We start from the raw sequence: 19,367 nt of genomic DNA, 5'->3' as shown, positions 1-19,367 counted from the left end.
TCTAATTTTTTTTGATTCTGATAATAGTTCATAAACAACCTATTGCACTTATATATATATAATGTTTTATAACTTATGTTTTTTTCAGTAAATCAGTAAAAATATATAATAATTCATTAAGGCTTCAAATATTTAAATAAATAAAACATTTCATTCAAGTCATTCCACTGCATAGTGTTGCCTGAAGGATACAAAGTAACCCTCCTCCTCAAAATAATAATGTAAATATTAAGTAAGAAAATCAAACATTATGCCTTCAGAACTCCTGCTGGGTTAAAACTTTTTAAAAAATACAGCACACTTACTTTAATACCATATGAATCAAACAAGCCTTCAATGTCCTGAAATAGAACATAATAATATGTTAACACCACCAAAGATCAGTTCTGTAATGAAGTAAATTATGGATAGGCATTGAGTAACCATGCAAACCTTCATTTCAACAGCTCTCCCTGGTGGGCCAGCATCACCCTGTTAAATAATACAGTGCCAGCTATCATTGCTTCTGTAGCATAGATTTATGGAGATAACTTGTGCAATCAATGAGATGTAGAAACCTTTGATACCTTCTCTCCTTTCAGACCCATGTCTCCTTTCTCTCCCTGCCAACCAAAGGAGAAAAATTACATATCGTCTGAGAAGCGTTTCATTTCTTCAAGGATTTTTGGTTAACTATACACTGTACTTTACCTTCATCCCAGTAGGACCCTACAAACACAGAAACACACACGCACGCACATAAGAACTGAAAGTCAGTGCAATATAAATGCATGGAAAAACATGAAAGCCCAGTCTTTTTCTGTTGATTATTGATTAAGAAGCTTGGATTCACAATGCTATTAATATGACACTCACCACTGCACCCGGGGGTCCCATTGGTATGGGAAATGCCTTTTTAATGTCCTCAATCGACATACCCTGAGAACAAACACAAATGTAATTTAACAAAAGTCATGGTTGCAAGTAAAGTTTGTCTAAGCTCAAACAACAAAGAAAAAATTATTACATCTTGGAGGACAATGGGAGGACCTGGCAAGCCTGGAGATCCTCGCTCTCCTTTTTTACCTTCATTTCCCTAAGCAGTTAAAATAGCAAAATAAAGAATAATGGGCATAATGGATATAAACAAACCATTTGATTGTACCATAGTTAAAATTGCATTTCAAGAAAGCATTGTTGCATTATGATGTGTTTGATTTAGTATTATCTTACATTTGCACCAGGTTCACCTTTTTCACCCTATGCATTAAAATAAGAAATTATGTTAGCCAAGTACATTTCAGCTGAAAGGATTAGTTTGCCTAAAACATTGCTGAAAATGTACTCATCTTCAGACTATCCATGTATTTGTTTCCAACAGATTTGTAGAAATTTAGCATTATATCACTTGCTCACCAATGTATACTGTGCAGTGAATGGGTGCCGTCAGAATGAGATGATTTAAAATGACAAAAATCCACAAGCAATCCACACGACTTCAAATAAGGCCTTGTGACGTGAAAAGCTAAAATATTAGACTTCTATCCATAATATTGCTTTCTCCAGTGAAAAAAATGCTCTTGTCTGAATCAGGAGAGAAATATGGACAGATCAAGCACTGTTTACAAGTGAAAACAGTCCAAAACAGTTTAACCACATCAACTCTGGGGACCCACCGGTGGGTCCAATATTGCATATGCCTAATTCTCAAAAAATCAAAATAACAGCTGAAGTGGTTGACACAAAAATGAATATGGATTTTGATGTGAGAGAACAACAGATTTTTTCACGTTTTCAAGAATTATTGTGGTCTGGTATATAAATAATAATGGATTTAGTAAACATTAATAGCTGTTTGGACTCCAGAGGATCCACTGGTGACAAAGTGATGTATTCTTAAATTTCACAAAATCTGTTCTGATGAAAAATGAACTCATCTACATCTTGGATGGATGGCCTGAGGGTGAGTAAATTTACCAAATTTTCATTTGTGGGTGAACTAAACGTTTAAATATGATGGATTTGTAGTTCATATAAGTCTTGTTGTCCCACCTTTGTCCCTTCATCACCCTTTGGTCCTTGATCTCCCTGGATAAAAAAACAACAAAAACAACAACAACAAAAAAAAAAACAGTGGTTTGGTTTTATAAAAAGTTCAAAAGCATTTAGAACTACAATAATATATTAACCGTACATCTTTTCCAGCAACTCCACGTTTCCCATCAACACCAGGTTTGCCCTACAAGAGAAGAGAACAGAAGATAGGAAAAAGGATAGAGATTTTATAGTTTATATCTGCTGTAAATGTTACTATACTCACAGGTGTCCCAGGTAAACCAGGCATACCAGTAATCCCAGCACGTCCAGGATCTCCTTTCTCACCTTTCTGTTAGACACAAACACACATACACACACACAAATGCACATAAACCCTAAAAAAAGCGTAGCATTAACTCCAGCCACTCTAATTATGATAATAATCTGTTCTTCAAGAACTAGAGATAACCTTTAAGAAAGTGCATGTAATTGTTGGATTTTTAAAGATATTTTAGCAATTTTTTTTTATTTCACCTGACATTCATCAAAATCATAAATCAAAGGTGTTCTAGAGACTCATTAGCAGACACTGTGTAGACATTTGATGCACTTTAAGAATGTTCACCGGTCACACACCCTGCAATTCAGTTAATGTCACTGAAATTTGAATCATGAATCATATGATAAATTATCACAAAATAGCTTTTATTAGGTCTACTCACTGGTCCTGGGTCCCCTTTCTGTCCTGGTTCACCCTGTGGACATACAAAAACACTGAAAATTATAACTTAAAGCAATTACAAAAGCACATATGAAGAGAACGATTAGCTATCGCCATATTTTAGAAAAGTTCAAACAGAAAAAAATAAAATAAAATAATGAAACCTTAGATCCAGGACTTCCTGGTAAACCATCTACACCATCTCTTCCTTTACTAGATCCAGGCTAGAAGAGAAAGAAAACTGAGCTACATGATATAATATATAATGTGTTTAAGTCTTCTTCCAATTATTAAAATGCATGCCATTTGAACACTGACAAAAGTATGCAGAAAAAAAGTTTAATCTAAAAATGAATAAGCATAATCAAATTCCTAAAGGTGGACATGACTTTATAGTGGCTCACCAGTGAATTCCCCGGAGGTCCTGGTTTACCTTCAAGACCCTAAGAGAGAATAATAGCAACCCATATCATTCTGTTTTTCATACATTTATAGTACATTAAATGTGGAGGCCTAACTTACAGGTGGTCCAGGACGTCCTATCTCCCCTCGCAGTCCTGGGAGGCCTGGCTCACCAGGTTCACCCTGTAAAGACAACAAATCCTTACAGTTTTTATTTTTGTTTGTTTGTTATCTGTACATTTTAAAGAATTAAAAATGTCTTCTTTTACCTTAATGGCCCTTGTGAGAATGGTGTTGTCTGAAGTGGTGAACTAGGAAAGAAGAATTACGAGAATGTGAAGTAACTGACAATATGCATTAACAAGGATAACCATGAAATAGTCAAATAAATGCTTCTAAAGACAAAAAAAAAACAAGAGCAACGCAGGCTTGTCAGCTTTTGACGTGTAACAAACCAACCAACTGAAAATAACATGATTGCATTAATATTAATTTATTTTAAACTGCTTGAATATAATACCCAGTACAGAGAGTAAAACTCACTTGAGTGTCTCCCGGTGGTCCCGGCCTTCCCTGCAGAGAATGAAATATCAATATCCTATGCTTTAATTTATCACTGGAGAGCATGACAAGAAAAACTGAGATTCTGTTAAGTGCAGAGCATGACCGGCCCTTGAAACATTGACAACATTTTTTAGAAAAATAAAACAATCCTTGTGCTTTTTAATAACAGCACGTACCGGCTCGCCCTTTTCTCCTTTGTTTCCCTCTGGACCCTGAAATATACGGGCATTCATTATCAAACGGTATTGACTAATCCTTGTGATTATGGTTCACAATTTATTGGCTCTTTGGAAGTGCTTTAGAGAAATATTGATCAAATCCTGTCTACAAAATGAAGGAAGTTGCTTACTGGTAACCCTAATTTCCCAGGCTCGCCTTTTCCCCCAGGGTCACCGGGTCGTCCTGGAAGACCGAGAGGCCCCTGACATTGGAGATGAGGAGAAGTGACTTTATGCTTTCATGACTAGTGTTACAGTAGGTAGAAAAGGATAATATGGTTTTAATTGGAAGGGTTATATCACAAGGCAGATACACATTATCTGATTTATACATAGAGAGATGTTAAATAAAGATCGTATAAAAAAATTGAGCGAAACAATGAAAGAAAGTAGAGGTTCAGAAGAGAGACAATACCTTAACACCTCTCTCTCCAGGTTCTCCTGGTGAACCAGACTCTCCCTGTAAATAAATATCAGCATTGTAAAGATAAAAACAGCTAAATAATGTCTAAATGAAAATGTACAATTTTTGTGAGTTTGAGGGGATCTAAATCCATAATAGCTCAGTATATTAACATCTAAAGTAAATAATAAATACAAAGATTGTGTAACGGTATGGGTCTTTCTGTGCTTGTTGTTGATTCTCACCCTCAATCCCATCTCTCCATTCAGTCCTGGCAGACCCTAAAATCCATTAAAGCAGAAAATGTAATTTAATATGAATGAAGCATTAATTAAAAAGCAAACAATGGGTATTTTATGGCAAAGTAACCCTTTTATCTGTAATAGCCTTAGTGCTATGATGCATAGCACACACACGCTCACACATACACACACTCCCATCCTTCTTGTATCAGTCATTCTGGGCTCTTGATTTACTTACATCTTTACCTCTTACTCCTGGAGAACCAGGATTGCCTGGGAAGCCCACCTCCCCTTTCTCTCCTTTGGACCCATCGCTGCCCTGAACACAATCAAAGGAAGTGTTCATGTACAGTAAATGGTTTCACTCTCTTTGATTCACAAATTAAATTCCACAGGTATTAAAAAACACCAATGTGAATTTGACAGTGTAAATGTGAGTATGACAAACTTACTTTAGGCCCAGGTTTTCCTGATAATCCAACATTACCCTTAATTAAAAAAAGAAGAGGAAAAGAAATTAGATAGAATGGTCTAAATAGTGTTTTTTTGTCTAATATGTGAATTTATGAGCAAATATATTTTTATTTGTATTTGCAAAATGTATACAAAATATACTGCTTTAGTGTACTTTAGATCAAATAAATGCAACCTTGGTGAGCATTAGAGAATTCCTTCTAAAACATAGACCAATTTTACCGAACTTACCAAACTTTTAAACAGTAGTGCAATCCCATATATGGTTTATAAATGAATGTGTGTACATTTTTTTTTCAGTTTTCTTCATTGTGTCCTACAGTTAGAAGTTTCCTACAGGCCAACAAGCCTCACAGACACTCACTCTTTCTCCACTCTCTCCTTTGGGACCAGGCTGGCCGGGGATTCCAAATCCAGGACTGCCCTTCAAAAACCCAGAAGACAACACATCAGCACATTCACATTGGCAGCTAATCAATATATACAATTAATTGTACTTTCACATTCAAAACATTCACTTTCAAATGTTCAAATTCACATTCACTTGCCGCTTGATTGTGTCATCCCAAAGAGGCACAAAATCACCTTCACAGACTTTTAAATGAAATGTTCCCTCCTGGTGGAATGACCTGCCCAACTCAATCCCAGCAGCCATCTTCAAGAATCGGCTTAAAACACAGCTCTTCCATCTTTATTTGACATTCTTACTCTAGCACTCTCTATTCTAGTTCTATTCTTTAAAAAATGCCCCTTTTAGACTTTCTATTAATTTACTAACTGCTAACCAACACTAGCTTCTTTAATCTTTTTGTATTCTCTGTTTTCTTTTTATTAATTATACAATTAACAAAAGCTAAAAAAGGCCTCTAACACTAGCTTGACCTATTCTTTTACTATTCTGTTTTATTTTTATTTATTATATAAACTTGCTATGTGTACTGCATTAAGCTAACTGAGACTTGCTAGAGCATTTGTATATCATTGCTCTTTTGTTGATTTTGATTGCTTCCATTGTCCTCATTTGTAAGTCTCTTTGGATAAAAGTGTCTGCTAAATGAATAAATGTAAATGTAAAACAGCAAACATACACCTACCTTTTCACCTTTATCACCTTGATCTCCTTTGGTTCCTTGTGGTCCTGGTGGCCCAACTTGTCCAACATCCCCCTTTACACACAGTCCAGAGCGGGGAAAAGATAACCAAGCTTAAATATCTCTGCTTATGACCATTAGATATAATAATTAAAAAAACCTGCCAAAAAAAAACAATATGGCAGGTGTGCTCAAGCTCAGTTTGGCTGATTTTGAAGCACCATTAAAAACTTTTAATCATATAGATTTTACCCCTTGAGTGTTTTGGGACTTGCAAAAAAAGACATTGCAATCTATTATAATCTACTGTATGTCTTTTTTCCCTTTGTGTGTTCACTGACAAGCAGACCCGGGGAAGCTCTTAGTTTCATATCTGTGCTCATGGCAGTAATTAACCGTGTTTAAGCTGTCCAAGTGCTGGATGCACTGCTTGTTTTCATCTGTGCAGTTGAGGAACACCCAAGAGGAAATAACTGTCAGATTTCATTCATGCGCTGGGATGTAAAACCCAAGGGTGAACTGGCTTTGGTGCAGACAGTTGTTCACATATCAAGAAATTGTTTTACATTTTAAAACCAATTCTTGATTATCTTACCCTGGCACCCTTTTTCCCTGGAGGACCGAGTATCTGTGAAATGTGAGGGGAATTATTAGCAATAGTCTATTTGTTTTGTTGTTGTTTTTTGTCCAAAAATGTGTTAGATAAGACACAGAGGCATTCTGGGACATCAGTTTTACCCCTTTAGCTGGGTCACCGGGTGCGCCGCGTTGCCCCTGTGAATCAAACACAGAATTACAAATCCCACATTGTTCATTTGTATTTGAAATTGCTGATGTGATAAACTGCATAGCATTTACATGCATTAACTGACTACACATAACTGACGCTCAATGTAAGGTTTTGAAATATTGGCCGATTGCATTGCTGTATGCTTAATTATACACAATTATTAGTTATCGGGTAAAGTTTAAATAAGTTAAACTCGTTATTTAAAAGGTCCAATCCACACAATTTGGCCAGTTTAGTTTATTAGAAGTACTAGATTTGGTTAAATGAAGAAAAAAGTTTAGATTCACCTCGTCACCCTTTTGTCCAGCAGCTCCAGGGAAGCCCTAAAGTTTAAAAAGAGAAACTTTCCCTCTAATCATTGCACGAATTATGAAATTAGTATTCAGCAAATATGAATGACCTCAGGTGCTTTGAGAGATGTTAGATGTCTAGTGTGTGCTCTCTGAGAGCATCTTTAGAGTGTGGTAGAACGTTTTATCATGCCATAGTGTTTCTGAGGGAATCAAGGATAATGATGAGTCGAATCTTTGGAGAGTGTCCTTGATCTCCTCTCTGAAGCCTTGGGTTTAATAATGACTGTAGAAGTTTCATTTGAAACTAACTGAAAATCTGAGTTGCCAGAGATGGACACACAGTGGCAAGGTTGCATGTGAAGGATGTAATAATATAGTATTTCTTAAAGTTTCCTGTGTGTAATTCTCTTGCCGTCTCATTATTAGGTAAAAACTCCATTCAGATGTTTCTCAGTTTTAATCAGGTCGATAATGGATCCTTAGTTTGATGTGTATTTTGGAGTCCATCACTGGCCAGAGAGCAGAGAGGAGGCGTTTTTCCTTTTTCTTAATCGACTCTTTTAATTTTCCCCCGAGATCTACAGCTCATCCTTGCTCTTAACAGAACTTCTGACAGCCGCATACAGAGTGGAGAAGTTTGAGCGAACAAATGTTAAGGATTTGACTTTTTAAGAAAGCATTTGTGCAGTGCAGTGATTTAAATCCGTTTACTGGTTCATCACACATCTGACATTTTCCTGCAGTTGCTATTTCCAGTTTTCAGGGAAGTGAACAGGTAAAAGTTACGGACTTACTGCAACTCCTGGAGGCCCGATAGGTCCAATTTCCCCACGTTCACCCTGTCAAACAAAGCAAGTTATTACTGATTAGGCTAACTTTCTGTTTATGCAACTGAAAGCAAATGTCAGGTGTCAAATAATACCTACATGCAAAAATGAATATACAATTAGAAAGCCATAATTGTAAAATAAACATGAGAGGGTGGTCAGGTCTCGTATCATCCTGAACAGGTTTATTTTTATGACTAGCTAACTGACTACACATTATCCACCTTCTAACATGACTGTTTGCCAAGTATACGAATCAATGGACATGAAATATTGATTTGAGTCAAGATTATATTATTATGAGAGAGGAAAGAGCCAGAAATATCTGACCACAGACCATTAAGTATTCCGGACAGCAAGAAGCGAATCTTGATGTTTAGTGCATTTGATGTTTAAGAATATTCCAAGAAACAGGGTTCTGAACACGATACTAGTGAAATAAACTGACTGTACATTTTTGAACATGCTGAAAAGTCAAGTAGTATTTACAGTATTATGGATCAGGTTATTAAATACAGTGCAGCACTAGAAAAAAGCACTGACTTGATGTGATAGATTTTTTGTATTATTATTATTATTATTATTTAGAGAAAGAGCAAATCGGTTAAAACAGAGAGAGCAGTAAGAAAGTCATGTACCTGACTAAATTGTGTAAAATCATACCTTGTCTCCTTGATCCCCTTTAAGACCCTTTTTCCCCTAAACAAAGACGAAAACACAACAACAGTGAAACACCACTGCCATTATGAAGCACATTAAAATAACATTCATTAAACAAAATTTCATCTAAGGTTGACATCTGTTAAAAGGTTCATGGCCAATGTCTGTGAAAGACAGACAATTTTAATAGCACAAATTGACAGACGAAACACTTTGATGCTGAAATGGTTGTGTATATTTTGACAAACCCGAGGGCCTGTGATTCCCTGGACTCCTTGGGTTCCTACTTCTCCCTTTGGATGAATATGGAAACTACAAATTACACATTGCACAAGACAATTGTGTTTTACTCTGCTCCATTGATTTTAAATGCAACATGCTTACCTTTGGGCCTTGTAGTCCTGTATTACCCTGAAAAATTGATTAGCACTGACTTAATAATTACCCTTAAGATTTTTCACCGTGGAACATGCATGTGTTTAATGAAATACTAATATAACTCATCAGAAACAAATACCTTTTCTCCTTTTGGCCCAAGTGGACCTTGAACACCCTGAATTCCGATACCTTCCTCTCCCTTTATGATAAACACAAAAGAAATTCAATCAAACAGCAGCTGCACTAATTTTAGCTTCATGCAGTCCTGACAGGACTTTTTTTTTTTTTAGAGCTCTCCGAACAATGAGACTTCCAAAAAGATAGCAGGCAGATGAGCAGAGCGATTTAATTTATGCATTTTAACTGTCTTGGGCAAGCTGTAGGAAGTTGTTTCTTAAAATAGCTTTTATACCACTGCTGAAAGCACAAAATTATACTCTTTTAGATATTCTCAAACCTTCTCCCCCTTCTGCCCAGGAAGTCCTGAAAGTCCATCCACTCCCACTGCTCCTGGTAAACCTGGTAGACCCTAGGAAAACAAATCCACAAGAATTAATTACTTATTAAATTTTATAATATTTTAAACATAATGGCTTACATTCAATAAAATTGGCAAATTGCTACCATTTTTTTTTTTTTTTTAAAGATACCTGCATATAAAACAGGAAATTTTGAAAGTATTTTCTACACAAATAATCTTGGTTTTATTCATCTACAACTTTGAGAAATATTTTTTGAAGTATACTTCTAGCTGTTTCTGCATATTAATCTGGGATAGTAAAGTATTTGCTTTTTTAGTATAAAATCGAAAAATAATAAAAAATGCACGGAGTAGCTTTAAAAGAGTAAGTCTTAAAGCATGCACTAACATTACTTCCATGCTCCCCCTTTTCTCCTTTCGGACCCGGTTTTCCACGTGGACCCTGAAGAATGGGAGAAGCATCAAAATCATACATTAAGGACGAACTCTGCATGTTTATTTTACATAAAATGTTAAATGGGTCATTGTTCATTGAACAGTAGATGACTTACTTTAGGACCAGATTCTCCAGTCTCGCCCTAAGAGGAAGAAAAATACCATGAAAAACTGCAAATACCACACATTGCATGTAATATCGAGTATGGACTTGTATTATAAGTTCACGCTGTGCATTGAAGCTACATCTTATATACATACAGTAAAAACCTTAACAACTAACATAAAATGATTTTTTGAAATTTAGATGTGTGCATACTTCTAATATTTTATACTAACCTTAACAGAGAGTCCAGGAGAGCCTGGAGGCCCAAGCAAACCAGGGAGTCCTGGAGGACCTGATACCCCTGGGACCCCTGGAGCACCTGGAGGGCCCTTTTAATCAAGTGGGAAAAGCATCCAAATGCAGTAGATTAGTTGCATATTATGCAATGTAAACAACTGAATAGAGTTGTATAGTATGATATAATCACTTACAGAGGATCCAGGTTCTCCTTTACGTCCTGGAAGAACCTCCATACCTCCCATAACATAGCCCGGTTCACCCTACATGAATAAAAATAAATACAATTAAAATGAAAACCACTATACAACATATCAAATGTTTGGCAATTACTAAACGTACTCTCTCTCCTCTCTGTCCTTTAGGTCCAGTATTACCAGGAGGCCCCTGAGATTGTGAAGAAGAGAAATAGGAAGAGATGTAAAGAAAAGGTTGGTTTGCTAGTCACTTTCACAATGACACAGACTATCAAACTGTTTAAAATGTGAAACATTCAATAAAAGGGGGTGAACCTTTAAAAGAAAGTGAGGGCAAATACACTACACTGACTAGCCAGAATTATTCTCTCTGTGATACACTCAAAGATATTAGCAGCTTTCCAAATTCTCCTACCGAGATAAACAAAGGACTATAGGACATCACATACATGTTTTAAATAAGTATACTAACTACCATTTCAGGAATATACCAATTTAAAAATCACCACCTACACTGTTTTTTATATAGTGAGACACTTACCATGTCACCAGGAATTCCAGCCGCCCCCTAAATCAGATTGAGAGATTGTTTATGCACAACTGTAATAAACAATATACTTCTACATTTGTTAAATATTTTGCTGTATTTGACTGAAGTTCGATCCATCCTTTACCCTTTGTCCAGGAGAACCAGGAGGTCCAGTTCTACCCGGTCTTCCTGGTAAACCCGGAATTCCATCCGTTCCAGAAAGACCCTAATGAATGCAAAGTGGGAATGACGCAGACAAGAAAAATTATACAGAGATGGTTTGATACTCCTCAAATATAACAACAGAACATCTTCAGTGCACATATTACTTTGAAAGAAAATATAGAGCAATATAAATCCGCGCATTTACATTGATACACATCACAAAAATAAATAATGAAACATCATAACAATACTGATCTTGTTAGCAAGACCCGTCACATTTCATTTGTTATTCAAAAGAGTCGCTTTGATATGACAAGTGCTTTCATGTGTCGCCTTCTCAAAGAGATAACAGGAAGAGAAAAAGCAAAGTATGAATAGCATCCCGTACAGAGAGAGATCTGTGATATTAATAATTAGATTTAATCCTTTAATCTACACAAAAACAATCTCATCATTAACAGAATGGCCCGGTTTACATACTAAATGCTCCAGTAATTAACATAAACATTAGCATGCAATTATGAAGACAGAGAGGGGGTGTTTTATATATATTTTTTAAGTTATTGTTGTGGAACAGCATGAGTGCTTCAGATGTTGGATGTACTCACGCGTTCACCCTTTTCACCTTTGACCTTTAGAGAGAATGAATCATAATGTCCCGGGCCTTGCTTGAGTCGCTATATCAAAAGAAAAACATTAAAAAAAGAAATGCTCTTAAAATAATACCGCAAGAAATACACTAGATTTTGAAATTTTCTTTAGACGTTGTGTGTGCAAAGCTAGTGCTGTGATCATTAAATAAAATTACAATTATTGAAAACATTCTTGTTAATTAAAATGTGATATATATATAGAAAAGCAAATATAGAGCAATAGTTTGAGCACTAAAACTATTAACTGAAATAAAACTGAAACTAAACAAAAAAATTTAATTAAAACTATTTATTGATATTAAAAAAGCCAAAAACTAATAACAATTAGAAAAGCACATAAATTACTAAAAATGTAACTAAAATTAAAATGAAAACTGAAAATTTAACAATAAAAGCTAATCAAAATATGAATAAAAACGATAAAAGTAGATAATTAATACTATAATGACATGAATAGAAAATGAATAGAAATTAAACAAAAAGTCAAATAAAAATGGAAAATATATTTAAAAATATAATTCAAAATATTAATAAAACTATTAAAAAAATACAAATGACACTGTGCAAAATCCGCAGTTAAGATGCCATTTAATCACTGAGATAATAGAAATAGCAGTCTTCGGGAGTCTAACATACCAGGCCACCATGACCAAATCCATCACCCTGCAATGGAGAAATTAGATACGATTATATCATCAGTTATAATTATTTGATCAATAATACATGATAACACAATTGCCACTTACCTTCTCTCCTTTCTGACCCTGTGAACGACAGCAAACCGGGAATGAAGATTCATATAAGACATGGTATGACAGTTGTAGTGAGGATGTAGAGGAAGTGTTTACCTTGCAGCTAAGTGGACAGGGCCCTTCTGGTTTACTGAGAGCTTCTGGGTCATCTGTAGGTGTGTCCAGTTGAGCAGACTAGGACAAAGACAAATACAAATCTGACTAATACAGTATGTATTGTGAAACTAATACTCATACTGGGATCTGCTCAGCCCACCTCATCGTGTTGTTTGAACTCTGATTGTAAGGCTTCGCTACAGATGCTGTGGATAAACTCTCTCTCGATGCCTGGAAGATCGTCGAAATCATTGGCCAAGAAGATGTTTGTGTAAGTGGTGGGAGAGGCGATGGTCCTCAGCTCATTAATATCTGCATGAGCAATGCCGATGACCAACACACTGACACCTAATACACAAATACACATGAATGCATTCATCCACTCGGCCTTATACTAAAGTGTTACTAAATTATCATGAAGTAAATAAAAACATGATGCCTCTCAGAATTTAAGGCCAGTATATTTTGTATTTTTTTCTAGAGAATATTGAAATTAATACTTTTATGCAGGAAGGACTCATTACATTTTTCAAAAGTGACAATTTTTTTTTTTATAATAGTAATTTAAAAAATACAAATCTACTTTAAATAAATGTAATTTTGTCAAAATCTTTTTGAATTTAAAAAAATAAATAAAAATAAACTCAAAATAACCTTTCTAATTTTATTTTTCATAAAAAAAGCTGGAAAAAAAGCTTCCAAAGTTAACAGTTCTTTTAAATTATTATAATATTTTTAGCACTGTCAAATGATTCACTGTGATTAATCGCATCCAAAATATTACATAATAATACGTGTGTATGTTCACTATGTATATATAAATACAAACACATGCATGTACAGTATATATTTAAGAAAAATATGTTGTTTATATATTAAATATATGTATATATATATATTATAAAATATAATATGAATATACAGTATACAATTATAAACATTACAAAATATATACTGTATGTGAAAAAAACTTTTATTTTATATGCAATTAATTGTGATTAATCGTTTGACAGTGCTAAATATTTTCCAGTATTACAGTTTTTACTGTATTTTTGAATAGAAGTTAAACAAATCTTACTGACCCCAAACTTTTGAACAGCATTCTATATTTAGTTGTGTTCGAATATCTGTCTATTCCTGCACTGCAGTTGATATTACTCACCCAGAGCATGTGCTATCCTGGACGGTGGCTCTACGTCATCCTGTGCTCTCCCGTCTGTCAGTAACACTAACACGTGAGGGACTTCCTGTCTCATACCTAAAGACTCCTGAAATATCTCCCTAAGGACATAGCTGATCCCACGACCTACACACACGTTCACAATCAAAACCTTAATATTTAGCATTAACATTTTTTATCTTTGAATGTGTTTGAATGTGCACCTGTTTTTGTGTTCCCCCCGCCGTAGCGGACTGCACGGAGTGCTCTCAAAACGGAGTTACGGTCTTTGTGAGTGTTAAAGTTGAACTCGATCCTGGGCTGATCACTGTAGTGAACTACTGCTATCTAAGGCAAGTTAATGAGATGGTTTAATCCACACTTACAGTGCATTAGATGTTTGTGCTTATTATGAGACTCATAGATTTAGTGACCAAGATAAAGAATCGTCCCAAATTAGGTGTAAAGCATTTAATTTAGTATAGCGCATTAGCATGTCCTACCTGTGTTCCTTCAGGTCCTATAGAAGGGAAGTAGGTGACGATTCTAAACAGGAAATCCTTCAGTTTGCCAAAGTTATTCGTTCCAATGCTCCAGGATTCATCGACCAGAAACACAATATCTGCCTTCACCCTGCCACACACTAACGGAAGGAAGCACACAAATCATTCACATTGTATAGGTTTACATTTTGTAGACAGTGCAGTAAAATATCTACACTTCTTAAAGGCATAATATCATAGAAAACCAATTATTAACAGTTTAGTTGTGTGGTATATTATTTATGTAAAGCTGACAATGTAACGCCTGTTAGAAACTGTTTTTGTTTAAAATTTTACATGCAAATGGGGCATTGACAAGTTTAAAATGGCAAAACAATGAAAGCAGCCTTTTTTATTCTTAGGGTCACTGAGAGGGTGGGAAAAGGTCATGAAAGCTAAACAATGAATATTTCTGGTGCATATAAAAAGCAGAAGCTTTTAAATTTTTTTAAGTTGAAAATTTTACTTGAAAACTGAATGAGAGACAAAAAAAGATTAAAACCCAGCTTAATGGGAATGACCTGGCCCAGGTGGAGGTGTCTTGACAGACTTGACAGTGGTTCGGTCATTTACTGTGGTAATCCTGGTCAGTGCTGAAGCGGTTTGGCCAGTAGTGATCTGAGGCCTCACCGCGAGTCTCTGAGTGGTTGTGGGTGCGCTGGGGGCTTTGACCAATGGGGTGCGAGTATTTCTGGTTGTGGTGTGGAGGGGCAAGTCTTTGATTTTGGTATTAGCAGAGACAGGGGCTGGCGTAGGGCTCTGGACAGGAATGAGACGAGGAGCTCCCACTGTAAGACAATCACAAAAAGTCCTGAGCTTAAAAAAAAAAAAAAAAAACAGTTTTGCTTTTACTATACACCACTGTTCAAAGGTTTGGAGTCTCATATGGCCACCAAGGCTTTTTTTTTTATTGATCCAAAACAAAGTATAAACAATAATATTGTGAAATATGTTTATATGTTAATATGTATGAAAAAGTGTCATTTATTCCTGTGATAGCAAAGCAGAATTTTCAGCAGCGATTACTCAAACATTTCTTATTCATATCAATGTTTGAAAACATTTGTGCTCCTTAATATATTTTTTTTATGGAAACCGTGATAAATTTTTTCAGGATTCTTCGGTGAATAGAAAGATATAGAGATCAGCATTTATTTGAAATAGAAATCATTTGTAATTTTATAAATATTTTACTATCACTTTTGATCGATTTTATGTGTCCTTGCTGAATACAAGTATTTATTTAGTAAAAAAACACTCACTGCTGACCTCAAACATTTCAACAGAAGTGTGTTTTAAAAATAAACTTTCCAATATAATGAGTTAAAAAACTTTTCCATGATATTTGCAGAGATGGGCCTTACAGATCCTTTTAGTGATGGTTGTGACCGGACCCTCCACTTCCCCATAAAGAGGTCTGATGGAAAATATATAAGTTCTGCCATATAGCAGATCTCGGATCTTATAGGAAGTGAAGCCAGAGCTCAGCAGATCAGAGGAGATGTCCACCTCTACACAGAACATAGATAGACAACTGCATTAAGGATAAAATAATGTCAGCATGAGAGTGACAAACAGGTGAAGGAAACAAAAAACTGCAACATCTGCAATAAAAAAAAGCTACAAATTTTACCATAGATTTCAGATGCAATAAACTCTTTTATATCAGTTTAAAACACTTCAAGGACACAGCGAGTTTCAGAATCTGAGTTCTGTGTCTTGTGTTATAAGCTGAAGTAAAAGTCCACTTTTAAATTCCTCATAACCTTCATGCTCATGCAAAGCACACCCTCATTAGAAGACCCTGCTGACGTCATCAAGATAACATGAATGAATCACAGATCTCTTCATGACCTTATCTACGCTGTCTATTCTCTTTTCTTATGTCTTGTATATCAGACAAAACGGCTTTTGTGAGAAGAACTCTTATTACAAGAGCTTATCTGAAATGAGTTTCCCCCTGCTATATTTAGCAACACTCATTAACAAATAAAAGGTTCTAAACCATCTGAGCAGTGCTAGAGCCTAAAGCCAAGTATCAGCTAGTTTAATCTAATGTAATAAAATAACATGATGTATAAATATTCTATTAATTTCTTAATTTATTTTGGCATAGCTCTGTAACCATTATATATCATTTATATATATAAATGTATATGCACATTTAGGATATTTTTACACATTGAAGGTCATGTGTGTAAATATGTTTTTTTTATGCTTCTGACCTGATATATGTCTCCAGGACAGCAGGTAGCCAGATGCTCCAGTTACACTGGTCCAGTTCAGTACAGTGCTGTCGTCGGTGGTGTTCAGAGCACTGAATCCAGTCACCTTGGGCAGATCCACTGTAACCCAACAGCAACACTGCCTCAAATACTTATTGTTGTACATTAACATGAAAACAAGTGGGTTGAAATATTAAAAGCGACTTACATGTGCGGGCCGTCACCATCACTGGACTTCCCTCTTTGCTTCTGGCCACTGCAGAGACCTGGATCTTGTATGCAGAACTGGCAGGCAGATCGGTGATGGTGAAGGATGTGGCAGAAGAAGATACAACCTCACTCTTTTTTTCTCCACCTGAGAGAAAAACACAGAATAGCAGAGTAGAGATGATGGATGGATCGTAATCAAGTGTTTATTGTAATGGGGTGTAATGAGGACTGATGGTACCCACCATGGAAAGGGCTCCAAGTGATCTTGTACCCAGTGACCCCTGGTGTTTTCTTCCAGGCCAGTTTGAATGAGCTGGCACCAATGTCCACAACCTTTACCTCCCGAACTGTCTCAATCAACTCAGAGTCTGTCAAAGAGGCTGCAAATGCATAAAGGTGAAACAATTAGTAACACCTTATTTTGATAGAAATAATTGAAACATAGGTATTATTATTAATATTATTATTATATTTTAAAATGCACGTATTATTTAAAATGTTTAAAAAATTTAATATTTAACTTTTTTTTAAATATATTAAATCCAGAGAACATGACTCTCGAGGAATTATAATCCATTATGCATGGCATATTCAAATCAAAACTGGTTAACCACATCAACTCTGGGGACCCACCGGTGGGTCCAATATTGCATATGTCTAATTCTCAAAAAAATCAAAATAACAGCTGAAGTGGTTAAATAAATAATGGCATGGCATTAAATTTTTATACAGTGTTTGTTTAAGTGCAATGCAGCTGCTTTCTGCTTTTCACAATTGTTATCTGCGAAACTGTGAAGATGTGCTGATAACAGTGAAGCTGACAGCAGTGAAAAAATACTGCTCTATACAGCTGTGGTTACTAAAGAAACACAGGAGCTGTCAATCAATCTCATGATATCCCTCAATCCCATTAAAACAATCCCCAGACCCCGACTGTCTGAAGTGCCTAATTAACCGAACAGAGTTTTCTTCTTATGGCTTTAATAAATGACATGTGCCTGATGACCTGTTGTCATTGTAAAAACAAACAGAGCCAAACTGAGTAGTCCAAATGGACTAAAAAGAGCCAAGATTTGTTGGTACAGCTTTTCTACAGAGTAAACGACACAAAATAAAACACTGTGGAAGACTTAGAACAACACGGACAACAACACAAGGACCAGTGTGAAAAGGTGAAATAAGCTAAAATAAGAGTGTATTAAAGGAATATTCTAATAGCCGGGTTTCGATGTGTTAATCATTACAGAAAAAACTCTCACTAGTCCTTGGTTTTCTTAAAAAAAAAATGGGTATGGTGATGCACTTACAATGGAAGTTGGAGGAATATTTGGAGGAAATGTGAATGTTATAATTTTATAAAAGCATATTTATTCTTCTGTTAAAACATTTGTGTTCAGATGTTAAGCTGTTTTATAACTGTTTTAAGGGTTTTAGGTTTACAGAGTTAACTTCTCATGGAAAGGAAGATATAACTTTATACCTAAAATATTAGTGATTTTTCACACTATAATCATGTTAACACATTTTTTTATGTCTATACTATTGAAATGGTGAGTATTCTAATGTTTACAAATTGTCTCCAATGTAAGTGTTTCATTGTCTGCTTTTTTTTTTTTTAAGAAAAGGTGAGACAAGTTGACATTATTTTTGGATTAATCAACATTATGGTCACAACAGTTGAGCTTAACTTGTAATGAACTCTTGAGACAGAAGGACACAGTTAACACATCCAGAAACAATACAAAGAAGGTTAAATGAAATACTGTGGCTATTTTTTTTTTTCAGTACCTGTTTGCTGTGAGAGAGTGATTTCTGGTCCTTCTGTGTTGCTGTAGAGAGCGTGAATGCTGACAGAATAAAGGGTTTGTGGCAGAAGACCAGTGATGCTGTGCTGTAAAGTGCTGCGGTCAAGGTACTGACTCTGAGGACTCACAAATTCTGGGAAAGAACATCAACATTGTTAAACCTTTTGCAATACATCCCTTAACTGTCACCTCCCCATTTTTTAAATAGGCATAAAAGTGCACTATCCAAACTAAAATTGCTGTAATTTATGAACACTTTGGAATATAAACATAAGGTTGGTCTCTTTTTAAAGAGGAAAATTAGCATTTTGGCAAAAGTGGAATTTCTTCAATAAATTGAAGTATCAAAAAGTTATAGAAGTTTAAATGTGCTGTAAATAATATGCGCTATATTAATTTTATTTTATTTTATTTATTATAAATATTTTACATACTGTAACAGGTTTTACTCTAAAATTGGTATAAAATTAAAGCCTTGTGTCTAAATAAGTTATGTTATAAATTTGAAGTTGATATGAAAAAAATTGAGGTTCCTGTGAGATTTTATTTAGGGCGTCATACCACACACAGCCACTGGGAGTCATCAAAACTATTTTGAATTTTGCTTTATGAATTTTTCTCTAAATTTCTCTGTGAATTTTACTTCTATCTCAAAATAACAAAAAAAATATGAAATCCTGAGACTCAGACCTTTCC

At 35.2% G+C, this 19,367-nt stretch overlaps 1 protein-coding gene and 1 long non-coding RNA gene across 7 annotated transcripts in view; one reads left to right on the top strand and one right to left on the bottom strand.

Annotated features, from left to right (window-relative positions):
- Positions 1-19,367, bottom strand: part of col7a1l (collagen type VII alpha 1-like) — a 63,517-nt gene that overhangs the window by 17,618 nt on the left and 26,532 nt on the right. For all 6 annotated transcript variants that reach the window (XR_009423985.1, XM_059511119.1, XM_059511122.1 and 3 more), the window contains exons 16-69: positions 18,655-18,804; positions 17,109-17,246; positions 16,865-17,011; positions 16,657-16,776; positions 15,796-15,942; positions 14,953-15,219; positions 14,393-14,532; positions 14,114-14,237; positions 13,893-14,036; positions 12,891-13,078; positions 12,731-12,808; positions 12,629-12,646; positions 12,519-12,545; positions 11,838-11,906; positions 11,210-11,290; positions 11,077-11,103; positions 10,681-10,725; positions 10,533-10,601; positions 10,335-10,430; positions 10,112-10,138; positions 9,949-10,002; positions 9,537-9,608; positions 9,219-9,278; positions 9,086-9,112; positions 8,950-8,994; positions 8,705-8,740; positions 8,009-8,053; positions 7,209-7,244; positions 6,870-6,905; positions 6,727-6,759; positions 6,135-6,206; positions 5,405-5,464; positions 5,019-5,054; positions 4,805-4,885; positions 4,570-4,605; positions 4,337-4,381; positions 4,053-4,124; positions 3,880-3,915; positions 3,683-3,712; positions 3,409-3,450; positions 3,260-3,322; positions 3,142-3,180; positions 2,902-2,961; positions 2,739-2,771; positions 2,300-2,365; positions 2,174-2,218; positions 2,032-2,067; positions 1,213-1,239; positions 1,007-1,075; positions 856-918; positions 691-708; positions 567-602; positions 433-471; positions 306-341 (exon numbers count right to left, since the gene is read on the bottom strand). Coding sequence is in view for 5 of the 6 variants with exons in the window: in XM_059511119.1 (XP_059367102.1) it covers positions 306-341; positions 433-471; positions 567-602; positions 691-708; positions 856-918; positions 1,007-1,075; positions 1,213-1,239; positions 2,032-2,067; positions 2,174-2,218; positions 2,300-2,365; positions 2,739-2,771; positions 2,902-2,961; positions 3,142-3,180; positions 3,260-3,322; positions 3,409-3,450; positions 3,683-3,712; positions 3,880-3,915; positions 4,053-4,124; positions 4,337-4,381; positions 4,570-4,605; positions 4,805-4,885; positions 5,019-5,054; positions 5,405-5,464; positions 6,135-6,206; positions 6,727-6,759; positions 6,870-6,905; positions 7,209-7,244; positions 8,009-8,053; positions 8,705-8,740; positions 8,950-8,994; positions 9,086-9,112; positions 9,219-9,278; positions 9,537-9,608; positions 9,949-10,002; positions 10,112-10,138; positions 10,335-10,430; positions 10,533-10,601; positions 10,681-10,725; positions 11,077-11,103; positions 11,210-11,290; positions 11,838-11,906; positions 12,519-12,545; positions 12,629-12,646; positions 12,731-12,808; positions 12,891-13,078; positions 13,893-14,036; positions 14,114-14,237; positions 14,393-14,532; positions 14,953-15,219; positions 15,796-15,942; positions 16,657-16,776; positions 16,865-17,011; positions 17,109-17,246; positions 18,655-18,804 (3,686 nt within the window). In the remaining variant the exon portion in view is untranslated. The remainder of the gene's footprint in view (positions 1-305; positions 342-432; positions 472-566; positions 603-690; positions 709-855; positions 919-1,006; positions 1,076-1,212; positions 1,240-2,031; positions 2,068-2,173; positions 2,219-2,299; positions 2,366-2,738; positions 2,772-2,901; positions 2,962-3,141; positions 3,181-3,259; positions 3,323-3,408; positions 3,451-3,682; positions 3,713-3,879; positions 3,916-4,052; positions 4,125-4,336; positions 4,382-4,569; positions 4,606-4,804; positions 4,886-5,018; positions 5,055-5,404; positions 5,465-6,134; positions 6,207-6,726; positions 6,760-6,869; positions 6,906-7,208; positions 7,245-8,008; positions 8,054-8,704; positions 8,741-8,949; positions 8,995-9,085; positions 9,113-9,218; positions 9,279-9,536; positions 9,609-9,948; positions 10,003-10,111; positions 10,139-10,334; positions 10,431-10,532; positions 10,602-10,680; positions 10,726-11,076; positions 11,104-11,209; positions 11,291-11,837; positions 11,907-12,518; positions 12,546-12,628; positions 12,647-12,730; positions 12,809-12,890; positions 13,079-13,892; positions 14,037-14,113; positions 14,238-14,392; positions 14,533-14,952; positions 15,220-15,795; positions 15,943-16,656; positions 16,777-16,864; positions 17,012-17,108; positions 17,247-18,654; positions 18,805-19,367) is intronic.
- On the top strand, positions 10,469-13,957 carry LOC132105750 (uncharacterized). The gene is made up of 5 exons (XR_009423986.1): positions 10,469-10,769; positions 11,221-11,304; positions 12,660-12,789; positions 12,922-13,001; positions 13,879-13,957. It is a non-coding gene; the product is annotated as an uncharacterized LOC132105750 (long non-coding RNA).

Source organism: Carassius carassius, chromosome 26 (assembly GCF_963082965.1).
Source record: "Carassius carassius chromosome 26, fCarCar2.1, whole genome shotgun sequence".
NCBI lineage: Eukaryota > Metazoa > Chordata > Actinopteri > Cypriniformes > Cyprinidae > Carassius > Carassius carassius.
Note: the sequence above shows the minus strand (reverse complement) of the source record. Positions and strands in the feature narration are given on the sequence as shown.